Source organism: Macrotis lagotis, chromosome 1 (assembly GCF_037893015.1).
Source record: "Macrotis lagotis isolate mMagLag1 chromosome 1, bilby.v1.9.chrom.fasta, whole genome shotgun sequence".
Classification (NCBI taxonomy): Eukaryota; Metazoa; Chordata; class Mammalia; order Peramelemorphia; family Peramelidae; genus Macrotis; species Macrotis lagotis.
In genome coordinates this window covers 579,981,241-580,004,490 of record NC_133658.1, presented here as the reverse complement: position 1 = coordinate 580,004,490, position 23,250 = coordinate 579,981,241, and the positions used below count along the sequence as shown (strand labels likewise).

The window sequence follows — 23,250 nt, the reverse complement described above, 5'->3', positions numbered from 1 at the left end:
TTTGCACTTTATTTTAATATGCCTGAAATATGGGCAGTAAGGTGTTTTTCTTAAACTAGAGGCATTTTAGGACATTTCTTGACTTTGTTGTTAGATTGAATGTTTCTCTCTACCCATTACACAAAGCTATGCTTTCCTCCTTCCCTCCTCCTCACTACTTCTCCTGGGATTTAGTTAGCTCTCCTTAGGACTAGCCAGGTCTTTTGAAGCAGCCTTAAAGTAGATGACTCCAGACTTTGGAGAAAAGATTTATACAGGCAAATGAAATGTAGTAGAATTGCACTGGATATCAGGAGACCAGGGTTCTAATATTGATTCTTCTAGTAACTTACAGTGTAATTTTAAGCAAGTCACTTCCCCTCTCTTCTGGGACTCAATTTCTTCTCTTGTAAAATGAACTTAGAAAAGAGGTTCTTAACATCTGTTCATGTCATGGACCCCTCTGATAATTTTGTGGACCCCTTCTCAGAATAATATTTTATAATGTGTAAAATAAAATACACAGGATTACAAAGGAAACCAACTATATTAAAATATATTTACTGGAATATTTAAAAAACAAACAAGTTAACTCCCCAGGTTAAAAACTTTTGAACTAGGTCCTTTCAAGTTCTGAGAAGGTTCTCCTAGGAAATGATATAATTAAGACATTCCTTTTTAGAGGCTAAGGGTATCAGTGGTCTGATGTGTGGCCCGATGGATGTTCCTGTGCTCACCCTGCCATATAAAACCTTCTTTTTTTTTTTTTAAGGTTTTTGCAAGGCAAACGGGGTTAAGTGGCTTGCCCAAGGCCACACAGCTAGGTAATTAAGTGTCTGAGACCGGATTTGAACCCAGGTACTCCTGACTCCAAGGCCAGTGCTTTATCCACTATGCCACCTAACCGCCCCCCATATACAACCTTCTTGAGGAGTCATGGGGAGAAGACTTTGATAGTTCTCCCAGGGTCTTCAGCATTTATTCTATTACTAGAGTTTCCAGGTTTAAAGGTATTCTAATTAATATTCACTACATAGACTTAAATTTTTGATACTATTATTCTTGTAGGAAAGAGCTTCCTCAATTTTTTAGTCTCTTTCACTCAAGTTTGCACATGTAACTCCTTTTTAGAAGCCTAAAGTCCTTTAAATGACATAGGAAATGACACTGAGGATTTTTCCACAGGAAATTGAACATAACTTTATGAAGAAAAGCTAGTCCCTGCTTGCATTTTCTTTTAATTATAAAACAATAATTAAAGATTCATAGAGTTAACACATATAGCCTAAGATGTGTACACCTTCATCATCAGTTGCCATACTCATAGAAAGAATCTTCTATACTCCACTATACTCCACTCAATTTCTTTATGTCTAATCATTTCTCATCTCTTTAAAATTTGGCTTCCAATTTCACCATTCTATTGAAACTGCTCTCCTCAAGGGTAATTACCATTGCTTAACTATTAAATTTAATGGCCTTTTCTCATTTCTCATTCTAGCAGAGCTCTCTGAAGAGTAAAACACTGGGGAGGAGGTTTATCCCTTCTTCTTTGGTACCTCCTTTCTTGACTTCTTTGACATTGATCTCTTTTGATTCTCCTTCAAAATGTCTGTATTTCTTAGTCTCCTATGGTGAATTATCATTCCTTTCCCATTCACTGTGTATGTGTGTGTGTATCCCTAGGGTTCATCCTGAATTTTTCTCTTATTTCTCTCTTATTTCTTTACATTCTCTTAGATGCATAAACAAGTCCCAAACTAAAATTTCTATATAAATGGCATCTAAATCTGTACTTTCAGTCCTAATTTCTCTGCTAAACTCTATCCTAAATTATCAATCTTTCCTTGAATGTTCAGTTGTCATCCCAAATTCAACATGCCCAAAAGGAAGCTCATTATTTCTCTCCTCCCCCACCCCACTCAATATGCTTCTTAACTTCCTTCATTCCTGTTGAGAATATTACCACCCATTTTCACAATTTTGGAGGCATCTTTGACTGTCTTGTCCCTCTTCCTCATCTACTCTCTCATCTACTCATCTACTCCCCCCCCCCCCAATCAAAAGTTGCCAAGTACTGTAAATTCTCCTTCCTCAATCTCTTGTATTCATCTTGGCCCAGTGCCTGGGACAAAGCAGACACTTAATAAATGTTGATTGATGAACTGATTTCTTCTTTCCATCCAAAAGACTATCACCTTGTTCAAGCTATAATCACCTCTAGCCTGGATTGTTGCCATGGTATTCTAGCTGAAATTCTTGCTTCTAACCTCCTCCCTTTCTAATTTAGCTTCCATACCTCTGCCAAAGGAATATTCCTAAAATATATGGCAGACCATAACACTTGCCTGCTCAGAAATCTTGAGTAGTTCCCTTTAGAATAAAACATAAACTCTTCTGTTGGCCATTTAAAGCCTTCTACAACATGAGTCTCATCTACCTTTGCAGAGTTATTTCATATTTTTTCCTTTATGCACTCTGTTTCTGTCAGTCTGGACAACCTCTTATTCCACAAACTCAAGACTCTGCAACATGGCTCTGACTCTTGTGTAGAATGCACTCCTTCCTCACTTTTTTCTCTTAGAAAATAGTCCTAGCTACTTTTAATGCTCAGTTCAGGTGCCACATCATCTAAGATGCATTTCCTCATCTGTTCATGTGTTAGGCTCTTTTCAGATGATTTTGTATTTACTTTTTTGTGAACAGGTTGTAAGTTCCTTGAAGGTAGAGATTGTTTCTTTTTTGTCTCTGCATCCCCATTGTCTAGTATAATGCTTTGCACATAGGTGGTGTTTTTAAAATGGTCATTGAATTCAATGGACACATGGCTCTTCTAAGTTAAACCACTATAGCTCAAAGAAGGTAGCTGAGATAAGAGAAAGGGCTGCAAAACCCAGCAACACAATCTGTTTGTCATAAAATACGATGTGCAATTTCTCTTGCCAGAAAATTAAAGCTACATAACTTGGTGTCTTTCCCTTTTTGTTCCAGCTGCTGAAAGTTTAGAGCCAAAATCTTGAGATGTGATCAACCCCTGTATGTCCCAAACATTCCCTCCATCTGCCATTAGTTCATCTCTGTTCAGTTTTATCCTTAAATATCTTTACTCAGAAGGCGCTTCAATATGTAAGACCCTTCAAGAAAAGAACAGGTAACATCAATTTACTATGTAGAATATTTCTCTGCTTTTCACATTCCCCAATTCTCTTTGTTGTCACTAAGTCTGAGTAACTATACTTAGTGTTGTTTTTAAAATGCATTTGAACATAAGGAGAAAGGATGACAAAATCCCTTTAAGGAGCTTGGCAAGGGTTCACCAGTCTAGTCAGTGTATATCCTTAAGCTATTCAATGCAAAATAACTTTAAAACAAAAGTTAGCAGATCAGATGGGAAGAAGGAGTAGCTGGAGAGATGCAAAGTTTGTGGTTATGTGTAATTTTTCCTGACTGAAAGAAGTTAGGATTGACACAGATGGGAAAGAATGGAAATTATTTTGTTTTCATGTTGTCTTGTTTTTGCTGTGGAATGAAAAGGAAACATAAAAAAATGAAGAAAACAACCAGCTCTTGTTAAAATGAATGGATTGGAAGGGAATGTTCCAAACTGTACTAACAGTGCAAAAGGGGCATGGACTTTATGGCAAACTGGACAGAGTTTTGCTGCGGCTATTGAATGCTGGTAAATACAAATTTTTGGCTTCTACAAGGGTAGAGGCAGGCTGAAATAAGATACTTTCCTACCACATTCTGTCTTAGCGTCTCTAAAACCAAAGAAATGGGGGCGGAGCCAAGATGGCGGCAAGAGAGGATCATGTGTTAGGCGCTTTCTCATATCTTCGAAACTAAGGACTCTAACTAAATTTTCAAGAGACAGAACCCACAGAGGGACCCAAGGAGGCAGTTCTCCTTCTCAAGGTAATCTGGAAAAGAGCAGAAAGGCTCTGCTCCTCAAGGTTGGAGGGGCGGCCGGCCAGAGGGGTGGCCCGCCAGAGCCAAAGAACCTCAGCCTCTCGGAGGCTGCCCCAGGGCACTGGGAGCCTTGGCTCACAGCAGTGGGGGAGTTTCCTGACCTACGCCCTGGGGAGCACCAGACACAAATTGGGGGAACAGCGGGGGGACCTCTGCCAGAGCTACATGAAGCCCAGCCCTCAGGGCACACAGAGAGCAGCATGGCCAGCTCAGCCTAGTCCCAGGAAACAGCAGCAGGCGGAGCCGGTAAGCAGGAGCCCCCAGGGCATGAGCCCATTGAACCTAGGGAGGGGAGTGAAGAGAGAGAGAGAGAGACTGCAGAGATCTGCCCCAGAACAGGAGGCTGGTGTACTGACCATATTCAGATCCTGATCACAGTCTAGGCCCCCCCTCCATAGAACAGCAGGGCCCCCCCCTCCACCTCAGCCCCGTGGCAGAGGGGAGCGCTTATGGTCATTCACAGACCAGGAGGGAGGACAGAGCCTCACACACTGAGACCCTTGTGGGAGTGTCCCAAAAGCTCAGGAAGCACCCCCAAAACAGGCTCAGGCTGGGAAAATGAGCAAGCAGAGAAACAAGAGGAACACCATTGAGAAATATTTTGCCTGTGAGCCCAAGAAGGATCAAAACATTCAGTCTGAAGATGAGGAAGCCCAAGCTCCTGCATCTAAAGACTCCAAGAAAAACAGAAATTGGGCTCAGGTTATGACAGAGCTCAAAAAAGACTTTGAAAATCAAATGGGGGGTTAGATGAAAAAACTGGGAAAAGAAATGAGAGAGATGCAAGAAAAACATGAAAATGAAGTCAGCAGCTGAATCAAGGAAATCCAAAAAAATGCTGAAGAAAATAGCATGTTAAAAACCAGCTTAGGTCAAATGGATAAAACAGTTCAAAAAGTTATTGAGGAGAAGAATGCTTTAAAAACCAGAATGGGCCAGATGGAAAAAGAGATAAGAAAGCTCTCTGAGGAAAACAAATCCTTCAGACAAAGAATAGAACTCAGGGAGACTGATGAATTTACTAAAAATCAGGACTCAATACTTCAAAAACCAAAAGAATGAAAAATTAGAAGAAAATGTGAAACATCTCATCGAAAAAACAACTGATATGGAAAACAGATTTAGGAAAGATAATTTAAAAATTATTGGAATATCTGAAAGTCATGATCAGGAAAAGAGCCTTGACATCATTTTCAAAGAATTACTACAGGAAAATTGCCCTGATATCCTAGAAGCAGAGGGCAAAATAGAAATGGAGAGAATCCACAGATCCCCCTGAGAAAGAGATCCCCAAAAACCAACCCCCAGGAATATTATAGCCAAGTTCCAGAACTCCCAAGTCAAAGAGAAAATATTACAAGCAGCCAGAAGGACACAATTCAAATACCATGGAGCTGCAATCAGGATCTCACAGGACTTAGCAGCAACTACATTAAAAGCTCATAGGGCTTAGACTATTATATACCGGAAGGCAAAAGAGCTTAGAATGCAACCGAGAATCAACTACCTAGCAAAACTGAATGTCCTCTTCTGGGGAAAAAGATGGACTTTCAATGAACCAGGGGAATTTCAAATGTTCCTGTTGGAATGGCCAGAGCTGAACAGAAGGTTTGATCTTCAAATACAGGACTCAGGTGAAGCATAGAGAGTGGAGGAGAAGGGGAAAATATGAGGGACTTAATGATGATGAACTGCATGTATTCCTGCATAGAAAAATGACACTGATAATACTCATATGAACCTTCTCAATTAACAGAGCAGGTAGAAGGAGCTTTTATAGATGAAGCACAGGAGAAAGCTGAATTTGAAGATAAAATATGGTATAAAAATGGAGTCAATAGAAAAAAGGGAAATGGAATGGAAGAAAGAAAAAGGAGAGGGGGAATAGGCCAAGATATCTCATATAATAAGTTTTTTCTTTATTACAATGAGCTATTGCAATGATATGGAAAGGGGGAAGGCAAGGGGGAATGAGGGAATCTTTGCTCTTATCAGAGGTAGTTAGGAGAGGAAACAGCATATATACTCAATGGGGTATAGGCATCTGGAGTAAGAAAGGGGGACACGGGGGGAAGGGGTGAAGATGTGAATGAAGGAGGAGAGGATGGACCATGGGGGGAGAGTGGTCAGATATAACACATTTTCTTTTTTACTTCTTGCAAGGGGCTGGGATTGGAAGGCCTGTCTGGGACCATAGGGCCAGGCGGATGCTGGGCCTAAGGGGTGGTATGGGGGCTCGGGGCCTCTTGGCCCCAGGGCCAGGGATCTGTCTGCTGTGCCACTCAGCTATCCTACAGCAGAGTCAGTGAAAGGAGAGAGAAAATATAGTACATGGTAGTGGAGAAATATGAAAGTCGGGAGTTGCGATCAGCAATGGCAATGGTGGAAAAATATGGAAGTAACTTTTGTGATGGACTTATCATAAAGAACGTGATCTACCCATGACAGAGCTGGTGGTGTTGGAACACAGAGTGAAGCACATTTTTTATTATTATTATTATTTTGGTGGGGGTGCAGGGCAAATGGGGCTGGGTGGCCTTCCTGGGGCTGCATAGCAGGGTGATCGTTGAGTGTCTGAGGCCAGATTTGGACCCGGATGCTCCTGGCTCAAGGGCCAGTGCTCTGTCCACCACCCAGCCACCCCTACTATTATTACTGTTTTATTTTATTTTAGGTTTTTTTTTCTTTTTTTAGTTTATGCAGGGCAGTGCAGTTGGGGTGGCTTACTTGTCACACAGCTGGGTGATTGTTGGGTGTACAGGGCTGGATATGGGCTTGGGTGCTACTGGCTCCAGGGCTGGTGCTCTGTCCACTGCACCACCTGGCCATACCTACAACTATTACTATTATTTTTAATTTTAATTTTTTTCTCTCCCCTTTACTTTATCACTTAAGTGAGTCTATATTTTTTTGGGGGGAGGAGGTATTTTGTTTACTCTTAAACAAGAATATTTTATTAATGTATAAAAAATTGTACAAAATAATGATAAATAAATATTAAATTAAAAAAACAAAGAAATATCAGACTGGAAGGTTTTCAGTTTTAATAAAAGAGCTAAGGGTGAGTTCTTCTCAGACCTGATCAGTAAACCCTGAGTTATATGAAGCAGTTGAACAAGAGTAGTTATTTACTAAGAAAAAGTGGTGAAATGTCCTGAATTGTTTTTATTTCTTTCATTCTTGCTCCATGTTACTCATAATACTCAAATGGATCTTGATCCATTGATTTTGTCTGTTTCCCCTAACAATGCAGATGGTAGTTGGTCAGCCAACTAGCATTTATTAAATGCCTGCCATGTGCTAGGTTTTGTTCTAAACTGGAGATAGAAAAAATGTGAAACACTTTTCTTGTTTATGCCTATCCATATTATGTGATGTCAGCTCTATCTTTTCATACGGTTGCCACCACCACCGTAAGGTGCTAGTCAACATACTGAAGGTCTTTCTCAATATTATGTCCTTATTTAAAAAATTAAGTAGGGAAATGTTTATAGTATTACAAATAAGGGCAATTTCAAAGAGTATGATTGTTAGATAAAGAATGAATCAGTCTCAGGAGGTAATGACAACTGTTTCATCAACTCAAATTCAACAAAAAGAAGGCAGAACTTAGAGCCACTCTATTCCTGACTACAACCCTTCTCTCTTATCCAAACAATTCTGATTCTGGATTGTACCATTTGCCTTATTGTCCCCCCAAACTCAAAATCTTATAATAAACTCCAAAGTTCTATCTAACAGCTCTATACTCAACTGTCAAATTCAGGACCCAACTTCTCTTGTATCTTTTGGAATCATTTTCACTCTTTTCTCAAAGGAAGCATGGCATAGTGGACAGAGAGCTGACCTTGAAGTCAGGTAGACCTGTGTTCAAGTCTTGCCTCTGACACCAGTTACTGGCTGTGAGATCCTGAGCAAGTCATTTAATGTTTCTACTCTTTGGGCTCCTTTTGAAAACCATAAATTGCACTGAAGGTGTATTGATATAGGGAATTTCCTCTGAAAATTTCCTATAAAAGATGTAGAATTCAGACCATTTGATTCAAAAGTCAAAACCCATTCCACTATACCATTCTGTGTAATGAATTTGAAATCTCTTTCAAGGTCTCAGGACATGTGGTGAGAGAAGTCTGATTCTGTTCTTTTCTCCTCTTTCAGAAAGCTGCTGTGATTAGATTTTTGGATTCTAAACATTTCTATGAGAAATAACTTCATTTTTTCTTAAAAATTATGAAAAAAGAGGTTACAATTTCTGACAAGGAGGCTGCTGATCAATGGGTTGACCAGTCTGTGCATGAAAAATCAACCAGGAGGAGTTCTTGTTTGACCATAAATAGAATTTTGGGCCTTCACAATAAGATACTACATCCCTTTTCAGAATTATCTCATTTCTCCACGCATTCTCTGCTCCAGCTGTAGCTCTGATCACTCACTGGTCTCATGCCCCTCTGGTTTTGCTCACATTATTCTGTCCCTGGACTGGCTACCCCCACCCTTATCTATGGAAATCTACTCTTTAAAATAAAATGTTACCTCCTTCAAGAAGTCTTCCTTAATTTCCCAAATGGCAATGACTTCCTCCCCATCCTCAACTCCCAGACCTCACAGATTTTGTATTTCTCAATATCATGCAACATCAGAAGAGGAAATGTGGCAGAAACAATGGAAGATTGGTCTTTTATTCAGGAATATCTGATCCATATGCAGACTCTAGGATCCAGAACAAGTCACTTCTCCTCAAGGTTATAAATTGCGAAGAAAGTGCTGACCTGAATTGGTTGATGTGGTTTTCTCACTAAAACTTTCCCTACATCAGTGAAAGGATAGGTTCTATATGGGAACAGATCTCATGTATAATGTTTAGCTCACTTTTCTCTACTAGAATATGAGCTCCAACAAGGAGTGTTTCTTACCTAAACTTTATATATACTTGAAGTTTGTCCTTCATTTTCGAAGAAGACTATGACATGATGCCGTGACAAGCACATGAATTGGATTTGAGTGAGGGGGTCCAGTGGCCAGATATGAATCAGGATGACTGAAGGTGGATCTGGTTATGACCTGGCAGAACTGCACACTATAAGTTCATAATACATGTTTTACATTGTATTGAGGAAATGAATTAAAGAAGTGTCTTCCTGAGTCTTCCTGACTTATAGACCCAGTGTTCTAACTATTTTGTCACCTAATTGCCTTAAAAGGGGGATTATAGAATGTTAAAATCTTAAAGACAATCTATTCTAAACTTATCATTTTACAAAAGAAAAATCTGAGGTTCAGGAATGTTAAAATTCACATAGCTAGGGAAGTAGCTAAATCAAGTTAAGAGAGATTCCTAGTGCAGAGTTATTTTTAAAAGAAAAGTAATTTAAAAAAAACAAACAACTGTATTTTCTTTTTCAGTCCTACTTAGTCTGAATGTTTTAGCCATGCTGTCCATGGGACCAGAGTGTGGGTTTTTCCTGTGAAAAATTTAATGGAGAGTTACAGGAAAATAGCCTGCTGCAATCTCATCCTGTATCTGTAATGAGCCCCATCAATTCATTGGACCATAGGACCTGAGATTTCAATCTGGAAATTCCCTTCAAGGTCAATGAAGTGAATTCTCACATTTTACAGATGAAAAACTTGAAGTTCAAGTAGTTAAATGACCTACCTAGGGTCACACAGCTAGTGAGTCAATATCTGAGGTAGGATTCAAACCCAGGTCATCCTGACTCCAAGTCTAATGTCTGCTATATCAGACTCCTGTTTGTCCTGGCTTCCCAAGAAAAATACAAACTATCTGAGGGCATGAACAATGTTCTCTGCAATTTTGGCAATCCTAGACCCAGAGGAGTGGGTATTTGTTATAGAAGTATTTGTTATAGAAACCATCAGTCATGATTATTTTAGGTTAGTGACCAGCTTCTCTTGAGTCTTGGTCAGTAACTTTTCTGTAGAAGGGTCTGATGGGTTCACCCTGTAGATGGAGCATCTCTAGGAGCACAGGGTCGAAGCAATCCCATTTTGAATTCTAGAGTCAGTGGTTTCAAATGTGTGCATCATGGGCCACATGCACATTGCTCCCAAGTGGGATCTGAATCAAATTAAAATACAATTCTCATCTGATTTTTTTTAGGTTTTTGCAAGGCAGTGGGGTTAAGTGGCTTGCCCAAGACCATACAGCTAGGTAATTATTAAGTGTCTGAGGTCGGATTTGAACTCAGGTACTCCTAACTCCAGGGTCAGTGCTCTATCCACTGCACCACCTAGCTGCCCTCTCATCTGATTTTAATGTGTTGATATATTCATTAAATAGATGAAAGACAGACAGACAGATAGGCAGCTAGGTGGTGGAGCACATAGAGTACATAGAAGACTCTCCCCTGACTTAAAATCTGGCTTCAGACACCTATTAGCTAGATGACTTTGGGCAAGTCATGTAACCCTTTTTGCCTCAGTTTTCTCATCTGTAAAATGAACTGGAGTAGGAAATTATAAACCATTCTAGCATCTTTGCCAAGAAAATTCCAAATGGGATCACAAAGAATTGTACACACTAAAAAAAAACCTGAACAACAATGGAATCCTTCCCCTTAGCCCAAGTCAGTCATATTAGTGCACAAACACACTCACACAATATGTATATGTTATGTATGTGTATACATACCCTCATATATATATATTTGTACATGCATAAATACATACACATAAATATGTATTTATTTTGTCCTTGTGTGATTTTCTAGAGTCTATCAGTCTTAGCTTAGTCTTGTGAGAAAGTAAGTCCAAAGTGACTTTTTTAGAAGATCCTTAGGGCTGATCCCAAGCTATCAGCAGCACTGTGAGGAGCTGTTCAAAAGTCTTCTTTCATCCTGTGCTCCTGAAAAGCTATGGTCATTGGCACTGCCCCATCTGACCATGGTCTAGAGTTCATATAAGAAGGCTGATGAAAATCTTGGTGGCAGAGATAATGGAAATAAGCCAATGAGTTGGATATACTTTGAATTGATAGCCAATGCTAGTGAAATATTAGCCTGAGATCTCTAAACAATGGAAAAGACACTGGATTGAGAATTCAAGAACCTAAGTTCAACCACTGCTTGGATAACCTGGACCCATGAGTCACTTAACATCCCTAGGTCTCAATTTCTTATTCTTTAAGATGGGACTTTGGAAATGTAGAACCATTGATTGAGAATTGGAGGAAACTTGGAGGCTATTGAGTCCATGTCCCTTTTTTTGTGAATGAGGAAAGTGAGGCTGAAAGAGGTTAGTTGTACTTTGTTCAGGACCACAAAGTTCATATATGCCTGCAGCAGATCTGAACTTGGGTCTCCCTGATTCTAGGTTCATGCACTCTATCCACTGTACCACTTAGCTGGCCTAAATGGCTGATGACCTCTGAGGTCCCTTTGTCTGTGATCCTATGAATTTACCTGCCAGGGTAGGGATATTATGAAGATTTTGCATTTGGTTAATTGAGAGATAACTATATTTTTCTCTTCCTCTTTTCCTTCTGCATGGGGGGTTGGGGCCAATACAAATTTTTTTTGGTTAGTGTGATGCTCTGGAGCAAACAATTTTCAGATTGCTGCCAATGAGTGTAGGTTTCTCTAGGCTGCTGAAAGAGACTTGGTCTCTGATGGGCTGGAGTAGTTCTCAGGGCAATTACACACTTTAAATTTTGGAATTTTCCTATTTTTCTAAGATCTGTCTCAATGTATGTAGCTCTTATCTTCCTACTAGATCACAGGATTCAGAGCTGAGGTTCTTAAACTTTTGGGGTGGTGACGACAAATATCCCTTTGGCAGTCTGATGAAACCTACAAATATTATTTTTAAAAGCACAAATAAATTGCACAGGATTATAAAGTCATGTCCCTCACCCAAATCTATCTATAGACCTCCTGAAGGGCCAATTATACCAGGTTAAGAATTCTTAATATAGATTTAGAATGGTCCTAGAAATTCTCTAATTCAACTCTCCTATTTTATAGTTGAGGAAACAGATTCAGAATGGTAAACTTTTCCCAAGTCACATGGCAAAGATGGGATTTGAACCTAGGTCCCCTGACTTCCAATCCAATTCTCTTCCCACTTGGCCAAGTTAAGGGTGAATGCCTCAGGGCAGGAGAATTTTCCTTCTGTTTCTTTTGTTATAAAGCAACTGGTATTTGGCTAAGGCCAGATGAACTGCAGCCAAACACTGGCTCCAATGTTAGAAGGGCGGAAAAGAACAGATGAGGGTTTTTTCACACCCACTAGATTTGTTCTTCTGGTGATGCCCCCCCATTCCCCTCCCCCCACTCCCAAAGCCACTTCTTTCTCAACTTGATTTGTCATTTGCCATTTTTAATTAAGACATGAAAATAATGGTTTTCAATAACACACTTGGGCAGTATGCTTAAGGCTTGCCAACCTAGCTACAATACATAGCCTTGCTGTATCTTTCAAACCAGAATACTTTACTTTGGACATTCACCTTTCTGTTGGGAATTATTTGTAGTCTATATTTAATAATATTAATATTAATAATAGCTAGTATTTCTATAACAGGCAAGACAATAGGCACTGTGCTAAGTGCTTTATGAATATTAACTTATTTGATCAATGTTTTATTCCTGGCTGGCCCTACCTGCTCCCCAATCCACTTTCAGGTGTTACATTACTGTCACATTAGTCAGTATGTGTCCAAGGATCACATTAATGTCCTCTCCCAATCCCACCCTCCCAGGAGATATCCTTTCCTAATAATGTTTGACTCAGGCTGACATTCAATTAACCCATCATTTAGCTCATCACTGAATCTTAGTGCTGAAAGAAACCCCTAGAGGTTATTTTAGTTCCAACTGGAAAACAAATCCCCCCCCCAAGATTTTCTATTGATTAATCCATGATTGATAGGTAGTTCAACTGTATTGTTGGGTTGGATAGCATAGCCAGTAGCAGACCTGACCACAATATGTCAGACTGAAAAAAGCTGTGACCTGGGTTTTGAGGACAACGGTTCAAGATCCCATGTTCCTAGCTGTGTGACCTTAGGCAAAACATTTTATTTCCCTAGGCTTCAGTTTCTTACTTTGTATAAAATGATTTTGGAATAGATAAGCTATTAGCTAGTCCTAGCATTCTATTAGTCTCCCCTGTTAACAATTTGGGGAGGCAAGTGAAGCCAGTACTAGATAGGAAATTTATAAATTTTGTGGTTGCATGATTATTGGAGCAATCTGTCGCTCTTTCAGAAGACACTGCTGATGTTGGGCAATGTGGTAGAGTGAAAAATATGATGTGCATAGACCCAGGAAAACTCAGAATCCTAGCTTGTCTTTGACATTTACTAATTATGTGACTTTGGGAAAGTAACTCAATCTATCTTAAGCTTCTATTTCTTCAGCTGAAAAATGGGGACGATGATAACAGAGATTTGTTGGGAGGCTCAAGAACAATGTGGAAATGTGTTTGGCAGTCTTCAAAGCACTATGGGAATGGAGATAATCACAAGAGTTTTTCATAAGGTCATCACTTATGGAAGAGATCACAGACGCAGGTAGGGGGAGGGATGGATCTGAATTCTGCTGCTGTGATTTCAGAGCACTTAAATGTGCTCAGATGGCTGATGACATGATTCATTGGCTATCAAACGACAGAACCCACTCATGCTGAGACATGTTTTAGAAATATAGTTGGCTTTCAATTATCTATGCTAATTAAAATGGAGCAATAGCGCATATACTTCAGAAGTTAATTTTATTTTCCTTTGGATTTTATTGGATTGTTTTCTGACAGGTTTGCATTTCTAATGTTTTAGTATTGTGAGCATGAAACTGAGTTTGCATCTCTAGTTCTGTGTTGCTCTTCTGGTTTTAAATAATTGGGATGAAGGTATAGCTACAATTTACCTGTCCCTGGACCCTCAGTTCTATTCCATGTTCTGTATTGACTGGTTAGAAATAGATTCCCTTGGCAAAACTTGGCAAAGTACTCTTTGAAGTGACCCCTTCATGTCTCTTAAGCCTTCATCTGACAGCCAACAAGTCCATCTTCCCTATGATGTCACATAATCTCCTGAGACCTTATTTAGGAACCATCATCATTTAGGGAGATGTTTTTGCTTCTCAAAATACCCTAGGATTGGATCTTTAAGTTGAAAGCCTCACAGCTCTTTGGAGGCTTCATATATAGAATCATTGTTCTTTGAGTAGGAAAGATATCACAAACCATGGCTCTAGAGTTGGAAGGAATTCCCAATACCATCTAGTCCAACCCCTTCCTTGAGTTTACAAATAGGAAAACTGAGGCCAAATGGAGGGGTTAAATGATTGATCAGGTAGTTTAGCTTTGAAGAAAGGGGCTAGATCAGATGATCCCTTCAAATCTCTTCTACCTATAAAAATTTGACACCCTAGAAATATATGTTAATATATAATGTATAACATTAAATCATTTAAGCTTCCTAGACCTCAGTTTTCTTATCTTGTAAAATGAAGCTTGGGTTTCTAAGGACCTTCTTGGATTCCTTGTAGCTCTAAATCTATAATCCTATGATCTTATGACACTGATTGGCAAGTCACTTAGTCTCTGGGCCTCAGTTTTCTTATCTGTAAAATGAGGGGGTTGGGCTAGATGGCTTCTGTGCTCCCATTTAATTCTAAATCTATGATGCTTTTGTAGCATCTTCCTCTGGGTGCTTTCCTGAACTCCTATCCCTATGGGGACTGCATCTCTTTCCAGGCTTTGATCAATCCCATGTTGAGACAGCTGAGGCCTAAAGAGCTTATGCAATCCACCACCCACCTTGGCCCTAAGCAGTAGAGAAGAAACTAGATGTCTGGCCTCCTGCCTCCTATTTTAGCATGCTTTCCAAGGCAAAATTGTGAAGTTGTTAAAGACTTTCATCAATGCCTCCCATTCTACTCCTACAACCTCCTTCTTCTTCCAGTCCTCAGTCCTAGGTGGGCCCTCATGGTACCCTTGCATTGACTGTCATGAGGCTCTCCTATAGGTCCTTGATCCATGAGTACTTGAGCATCCAACTCTCGCTAGCCCTGTGAACAATGGGTAGGGCATTGCATCAATTAATCTGGGCTAAAGGAATAAAAGAGCTCTGGCCTTTTCCCAAGGATGTTTTCAATTTCACTGGGCCTTCTGGTTGCAGTGTAGATTCAGTTCAGAATATCAATTATTTCACTGGAAAGAGAAGTGGATTTATTATTTTTTTGGGGGGCGTGTAGTGGTGATAGAGGGTCTGCTACCTCTTAAATCATTTAGTTGAGTTGGCTTTGCAATCTGCCAACAAAGAAATGGTTTGGAGAGTGATCTCCAAGCAGTGTCATTCTTAAAAGAGGATGTGCTTATCATTAGCCGAGTTGCCAATAAAAACAGTCAAGGCCCTGTTCTCTTGTAATCAGGGGAGCTCAAATTTCCTGGGGGCTGAGAATTCACTGGGGGTCAAACCTTGTCATAATAGACTTAAGGAGCATATATGAAATCTTATCAAGTGTAAATAAGATAGTTAGGCAGCCAATTAAAATAGGAAGAACTCAATTCCTGAAACAGATTTAGGATTTGGCATTGTCTGTCTCTCTGTCTCTATAGTTATTTGAGCTAAACCTGTTTGCAAAGTTGGCACATCTAAGTTATGAACAGCCCCTGAAGGATTTGGGGGCAGTCTCAGACTCTAGTGTCCTGAGACTGTTGCCTTGAAGGACCCCACATTTGACCAATGATTCCTCCCTCATCTGCCCAGACTACATCTGTAAGAATAGGCATAGTGTGGGAAGGAGGAAAATGGAGATTAGTAAATTGCAAACTAAGCCTAGGTATAGTTGGAATGGTATTTTATTCAGAGTTGGAGGACCTGGGTCCCAATTTACTTACTTCCTAACTGGATGGTTTTGGGTAGCTCACTTCTCCTGTCTGTAAAAGGAGGTATTAGACTAGATGACCTTTCAGTTCCCTTCTAGCTCGCAAGTAATCATCCTAAGGGACCTGTACATTAATGTTCTTAGACTTGCTTTTCACTCTGCAAATGCAATGACCCTGAACTTGGTTAATTCATGAGAAATATTGCAGATTGATGCATCTGGTGTTTTAATTTTGTCACCTATATCCTTGTCCCTATCACTGCCTATCTTATACTGGGGTGATGCCAGGGGTAGGGCCTGAGTCTTATTTATTCCCTCTGGTACCTTGAGTACATGATTGAACAAGGAATGATGATGGTGACTGACTGATGATAGAGAGGCTTATTCCAATGGAATAAGTCCTGATCTCAGTTTCAGGTGACAGGGTACTGAATCCAAGTGCTGGTGCTTATAAACTATGTGATTATTAGCAAGTCATTTAAGTGGGTCTTAGAACTCCTTGTTTTGTAAAACTGAAATTCTAAGATGTGAACTCCCTCATGGGTTAAGTGGGTTGGTATAAATCTTCAGGTACTATGTATATGTTTGTCATTTTTATTACAGAAATGAGTACACCTTAGTTTTGGGGGGTATGTGTGAGGGGAGGCAGGGACTATGACCATTGTTCTCTATTAATAGACAGTTTTGAATTTTGAGTGTGTTCACATGGGGGTACTTGGGAGATAAATATTATAAATTAATGAGATTAATATCTATGGGGTGTGTGTATGTGTGTGTGGGGTGTCCAATACACAGTTGTAGAATGGAGCAAATCTAGATAATCTAAAGATAATTACACCTGGCCTTATTAGCACTGTGCCCTAAGGGGCTAAGTAAGCTCTGGTCCTATGCATGTGGTTGGCATTACTGTCACAGTCCCATATTACTCTGTTTTGCTGGACTCATCAAATATGAGACCTGTGAAGAGAAACTCAAAACTCACAGGAAGAGTGCACAAAACCAGATGTAGGCTGCCTTGGCACAGCCTGGACAGACAGAAAATGTTCTGTTGAGCTAAATTAGCAAGGGTGAGCTCTATACGGTGGGGGAAATCTAAAGCTGGATCTTAGGCTAAAGATAAGTCTTATGTTATGGATGTCTGGACAGCTTGACTCTGACTTTTCTCAGGTCATGATTGAATTAGTTGTAATGTCAATCTATGGAACTCAGTTTCCCCATCTGTAACATAAACTTAGCTGAATGTAGATAAATAGAAGCCAACTGCTTTTCCCTTTTTTTCTCTCCATGTGGAATCTCCCATGACTCAGGTGTGAGATGTATAAGGACAAGATTACTGTGTTCATGGGGTTCCTAGTAATCCCTTCTTTCCTACCTTGCCCTGAACCCTTTTCTGAAAAGAAAAAATGCCAAGGGCCAACTGATATTCACTTGTTAAGTTACTAGTTTACTATCCTGACAGGATCTAAATGAGGGGTAGATTTTTGGAGGAGGGGACAATAAGAAATGGATATGTGATTTCACTGGCATAGGAAAATCTTCCTCCTTCATCATTGATAAGATAGGTGACTTGCCCCACATCACAAATCTAATATCTGACTGAAAGATGTGAGCCTATCAGGATCTGACCCAGTATCCATGATTGCTCTTAAGATTATATCATGATAGCTCTTGGAGTGTACAAAAGGACCAAGAAAACAAGACATCTCAGAATATCTACTTTTGGAAATATGATTTTCTTGCTATCAGATAGCAATCTAATGGTAGGCTTAGACTGTGGTGTATTTGCAACCTGAGGTAGCTTGACCTTTGAAAAGTCACTTTCCCCACCTAAAATGAAGGACTTGAATTAAATGATTTCTAAGGTTCCATCCAGTTCCCAAACTGATCTGATTGCACAAAAGGTACAATTTCACAACTCAATCTGCTAATGTGGGCATTTACTAAGAATTATTTCTGAATAGAACAACATGAAATCTTTGTCTTTCTCTCTCTCTCCTCCTCCTCCTCTTTCTCTTGTTTGCTCCATGTCAGAGCAGGTCTATAACCCGATGCCTGCCTCAAAAATTAAAAAAAAAATCATTGGCTCCATATGGTAATTTCCACCCTAGAATGTAAACTCTGTTTCTAGGCAACAGGAAAGGAAAATGCTGCCTCTGGGAGACCATTTGCTGTGACCATCGCCCACATCAAGCTCAACCCATCCCCTGATACCTCCCACTCCAGCCAGGCCAAGTCCTCCCAGGGAGCAGAATGGGGGTGGGGTAGGGGTGGTGGCTGCTCTGTAGGTCAAGGGCCTCAGTCCTCACCAGAAAGGATTTATAAATCACTTTATAGCAACAGCCTGCTTTCGAATCATTTTATTGGAACATATTCAAGTAAGTGACATGTGCAAACAAGACATCGGCGATTCTTCTCATCAGTCATGCAAATGCCCATATGGCTGTGGACCCCTGGATTCTTGGTCAAGTACAACCCCCCGGGGTCCTTTCTTGAGCCAGGTACTGTTCTAGAGCTTGGGCTTTGCTTCGAGGGATACTGGCCTCTGGCAAAGCTCTGGGCACTGGTTAGCCACTGGGTCTCTCATCCTCACAATAAGCCTGGGAGACAGCTGAAGTGTAAACTTTGGAAACACATGGGAATGCCCCCCTCCCCCCAACTAACCTAGCCATGGAAATGAAAACTGAACCTAAAAGAAACAAGGCCTGAAAACAAAGCAATGAGTCCAGAAAATAAGGAAATGGGATTCAGTAAGTGATCCTTGGCCTCCTCCCTCCTCCTGAATTGGGTTTTCCCGGGGGTGGGGTGGATTCATCTCTGCTTTTCCCTTCCATGGAGGGTCTTTCCTGGGACTCGGAGGATGGGGGTGGGGGTGGGTATCTGAATATATTTGAAGCAAAGAGACACTGTGGGAGGGTCTAAACACAGGCATCTGGATACAAGGGGAGGCAGAAAGGGGTACTGGAAAAATACAGGTGGATTGATGCAAATTTTCTATGGCTGAATGATTTTGGCAAACTTTTGGTAAGGCTAGGCTAAGCCCTTCTGCTCTACCTCATGTCACCTCCTCTACCACCCCACGACCACTTTTCTCATTGTTTCCCACAATATGAGAGGAGGCAGGCTCTGTCTGAGTGGTGGGCTGTCCCTAGGTTCAGGGAGGTTGACATGTATTGGGATAGGAGACCAGGAGGGGACAAAAACCTCAAAAACTGCCTCCTCCTCTCATTGACTCACCCTCCCTTTCTGCTCCTCCCTAGAATGGTACCCTGGACCTGCGTGGGGAGGGAATGATGGTGCTGAGGACACACTGGGCCATGGAGCCTGTCTCTGATTCCCACCATCTCAAGCTTTGTAGAGGAAAACCTCAAATTGCACCCAGAGGCAGAACAGGGGACCCGAGCCCACCGGACGAGCCCACAGCCCAGGAGGGGCAGGCTCTGCCTGGAGCATGTTTCCCACTAGGCAGGTGGCTGTGCCCACACCAGCCCTGCCAGGGCAGTCCCAAGAGGAGTGGGTGGTGGGAGTCCAGGCGGGAGGTCCCAACGGCGGCACGGCTAACCCGGTGAGGCTGCAGGGACAAGTCCCAGGCTGTGCGCTAAACGTAAGTAGAGAAAGGATCCCCAGGTCCCAGGTGCCACCGAGGAGCAATGCTGTAGTCCTGTTAAGAAAAGGGCCTGGGCTCTGTGATTTGCATATTATTTTGCATCAGTCTGCATGAGATTCAATGAACCTCACATAACACAGAATAAGATAACCCGTGCAACCTACTGCAATCAAGGTAACCTAAATAGTTACAGCAGGACACATGATAAATATGCAATAGATTTGGTGGGAGCAGGGGGAGAAATTAGTGGAGGAGGGGAGGTGGGATGTATCACTCTATGACCACTTTCCTCTTCCCTAGAAGGTCTCCTCTCTGCTTCTTGTAGCATTCTTCCCTGGGGACTCTGAGGACAGGGTAGATGAAGGAAAGTAAGAAGGATCTAATCAAGTGTTTCTAAGGACTCAAATGAGGGGTCTTTATTAATCTCGTTCAACTATCTGGCTAGCCTAGATCTCCATTAGGCATGTCAATCCCTCATGGCAGCTCTGCCTGGACCGAGGAGTAAGTAGCACTTGCTTCATAAAGTTCCTTAAAGCATGAGCAGAATTTTACAAAGTTGGGATAAACTTAATGTGAAACTCTTTTAGGAACTTTGAGTATTTTAACTCATGTTTATGTTTCTTCCTAGTATTCCAGGGACCCATGTACTCCCTATTCTTCACTAAAAAGAAAATTTTCCTTAAATTAACTGGGTCATATTCACTGTATATGCTTAAGAACATATTCCTGAGTGTACTGTTTTTCCCTTTATATTTTTATAGTTTCTGGAAAAAAAGGTTTTGGAGAAAGCTTTGAACAGTTAGACCTTCACATATAGGCCAATTTATCTTACAGATATACTCAGAAAGATTATCTTGTGGCCTATTGTTCTATAAAACTGAACCCAATAGGTGGAGATGCCCTTTTTCTGTATTTGTGAGAGGCAGGGCCCTTTTCCATGTCACTTTCTTAGTTAAAGTTTAACATGATGCCTTTATTAGATCTGTCTGAATGTGATACTAGATGATGGGAGTAGTCATTGAACCATAAATTCAACATAAGGGCTCCACATTTAGAGTGACTAGTAGATTACCTGGAAGAGGTAAGTATAACTCAGATCCTTATCATGGAAAGAGAAAGCTGTGCAAGTGAGAACAGGATCCTTTTCTTTTCTCTTTTAGAACAGAATAAAATGGAATCTAAATCTTAGAGTTTTGTGAATATTTTTTTTTCATTGTGCTTTGTGAAGGGAAAAGACACCTCCATTCCTTACAACTTCATTCATTTTCTGTTGGGTATATCTTTCTTATAAATATACTATAAACTTTTCCCTTATTGTCACCATTTCTTTGGCAGTTACCAAAAGATAGGGCTACCATGACTCTTCCATTAGCTGGGGGTGGTCTCTTTGGCATTCAGTTTTCTCACCTCTAAAATGATGAGATTGGATCAGATGATCTCTTCTGTTCCTTTTGGTCCTATGTCTCTGAATCTCAATTTTAAGTAACGCAATACAGTAAAAAGAGTCATTGCTTGGGAGTCAGATGACCTGGTCTGGATTCAGATGCCTCTTCTGATATTTACTACTCTCTCGGCCTCACTTTCCTCATCTGTAAAAGGAGGGGGGGTTAGACCCTATTTAAGTTCCCTTCCAGCTCTGAATCTAGGTTCTTATGATTTTGGGGATCTCAAATTGATCTTACTGACTGGTTTAAAGGACTCTCCCTCACTCCCCAAGTTACAAACGAGTCTAAATTAGTTTGAGTAAGTTATGCTACCAGGATCAATAACTAATGCACCAGAGGTCTGCCATTATAATATCATAGAGAATAATGGAGCAGTTACCCTCAAATAAACTTCAAAGTATTTGTTTAATGCTGACTTTTGTGAGTTTTATATTTGTCCTTTCATGATTTCCATTTCTACTTATCATCTCCCTTAATCTTTTCCTGTTAGTTGGGATTTACACCATAACCAAAGAACTACAAGGTTCTCTTTGGAGGTGTTCAAAATAGAAGACTTGTCCGAGCAGGTAACTTTGGAGGGGATAGGATGAGACAAAGTCAAGCTGCCTTATTATTCCTCTAGGGAGGGGTCTCTGAATCTGGGGTCCAAGGAATTTTTTTAAATTTCATAATGATATTTTAATATAATTTATTTCCTATTAATTTTATTTTACTCATTATTCTAAAAAGGGGTCTATAGGCTGATTTATCAGAATGTCCAAGGTAGGGTCATGACTACTCTTGAGTACCATTTTGATATTTTCCATTACCCTCATAACTAACTTAGCAATAAGGAAACTGATGAAGACAGTGTGGTACAATGAAAAGTACATTGGATTTGGAGTCTGAAAACCTTGTTGTGAATGAAATTAATATTTGTAAAACATATCACTCCCCTACTCAAGAAGCTTTTGTGACTCCCAACTTCCCTCAGAGATAAAATGCTCTCTCCTTGGCTTGGTATTTAAATCCCCTTCTCATTGGCTTCAACCTATCTCTCCAAGTCAGTTATACATTAATGTCCCCATATGCTTGATATTTTAACTATTGTAGCCTACTTGTTATTACCTGTATGTGAAAATCCTTCTCCCATCTTTCTGCTTTTGCTCAGGTGCTTGCCCCCTCTTTTCCTCCAAGTCTTGAAATGCCTAATGCCCTTCCAAACCCAAGTGACATTTCCTCTAAGTAGCCTTTCCTTCTTATTTTGGTTATAAATGCATCTCCTCCTACTTTCAAATGATTTAATATTGCTTTTGCATATTTTTATATCAATTTTACTGTGAACATGTAAGGTAAGATGTAAGCTCCATGAGGGCACGGATTTTTTTTAAATCCTCAGGGCCTAGCACTTTAATAAACCCTTGTTGAATTCAACTGAATTGAATTGAGCTGAGTCAATTAAATTGCTTTTGTTACTTTGGTCTTATGGAAACCATTTCTTGTTTGAGTTTTCTGGAGGCCAAGGTCTATTTCCTTTTTTTTTTTTTTTTTTGGTAATCCTAGTGCTTAGCACAGTGCTGGCATATAGGAAATGTTTACTAAATGCTTATTGGCTGACTATAAGGGGAGTAAAAAAATAAGATTTTCACTATCTTCCAGGATTATGAGAAAAAAATAACTTTTTAAACTATTAAACACACAATAAATATGACCATCTAAGTGGGACAGTAGATAGAGTGCTGGGTCTGGGGTAAGGGAGACTAGTGTTCAAATCTAGCTTCAGACAACTGAACTAGTGTGACCCTGGGTAAATCACTTAACCACTTCCTGCCTCAGTTTCCTCCTCTGAAAAATGAAAATAATAATAGTACTTACCTCCCAGGGTTGTTGTGAGGACCAAATGAGATAATAATTATAAAGCCACTTTAGCATAGTGCCTATTAGAATATAGTTGGTTTTATGTAAATGTTGACTAATCTTATTAACTTATTAAGGAGAGAGAAATAGTAAAACCTGGAGACAGTCATGCCCATATTTTTCTTGTTTGCTTTGTTATGTTTTACATTCACCTGTTCTATTCTACCCTCATTTCTCTCTGCTCTTCCATCTGCTTATTGAGTTTTCTGAAGAGAGTTCTGAAGTCAGGCAATGAATGAAAATAATGTTTCAATCACACAATTTTTTTTTATCTGTACTCATTATTTTCTTTTCTGGTTAGAAATTGCCTTATTATGAAGGAATGTCTCTCAGAAAACCCTCTTGGTGGTAGTGGTGGAGGAGAATTTTAATTGGTTTCTTCCTATTTTCTGAAAGCCTATGCCCATGGGTTGATAAGTGACTCTGTATGTGGTATCCAAAGTTGACTTCAAGGTCTCCATACCGTGTAACTTCTTGCAAACTTTCCTTTGAGAATTGTTCTTGCAAC

The 23,250-nt window shown here is 40.2% G+C and overlaps 1 protein-coding gene across 9 annotated transcripts in view; it reads right to left on the bottom strand.

Moving 5' to 3' along the window:
* The window catches only part of KALRN (kalirin RhoGEF kinase), a 1,044,937-nt gene that overhangs the window by 232,502 nt on the left and 789,185 nt on the right, over positions 1 to 23,250 (bottom strand). The window contains exon 35 of one of the 9 annotated variants that reach the window (XM_074214689.1): positions 12,254 to 19,455. The exons of the other annotated variants lie outside the window; for them this stretch is intronic. Coding sequence (XP_074070790.1) covers positions 19,393 to 19,455 — 63 coding nt within the window. The 3' untranslated portion in view covers positions 12,254 to 19,392. Of the gene's footprint in view, positions 1 to 12,253; positions 19,456 to 23,250 lie in introns of those variants that run through there. 9 annotated transcript variants of the gene reach the window in all.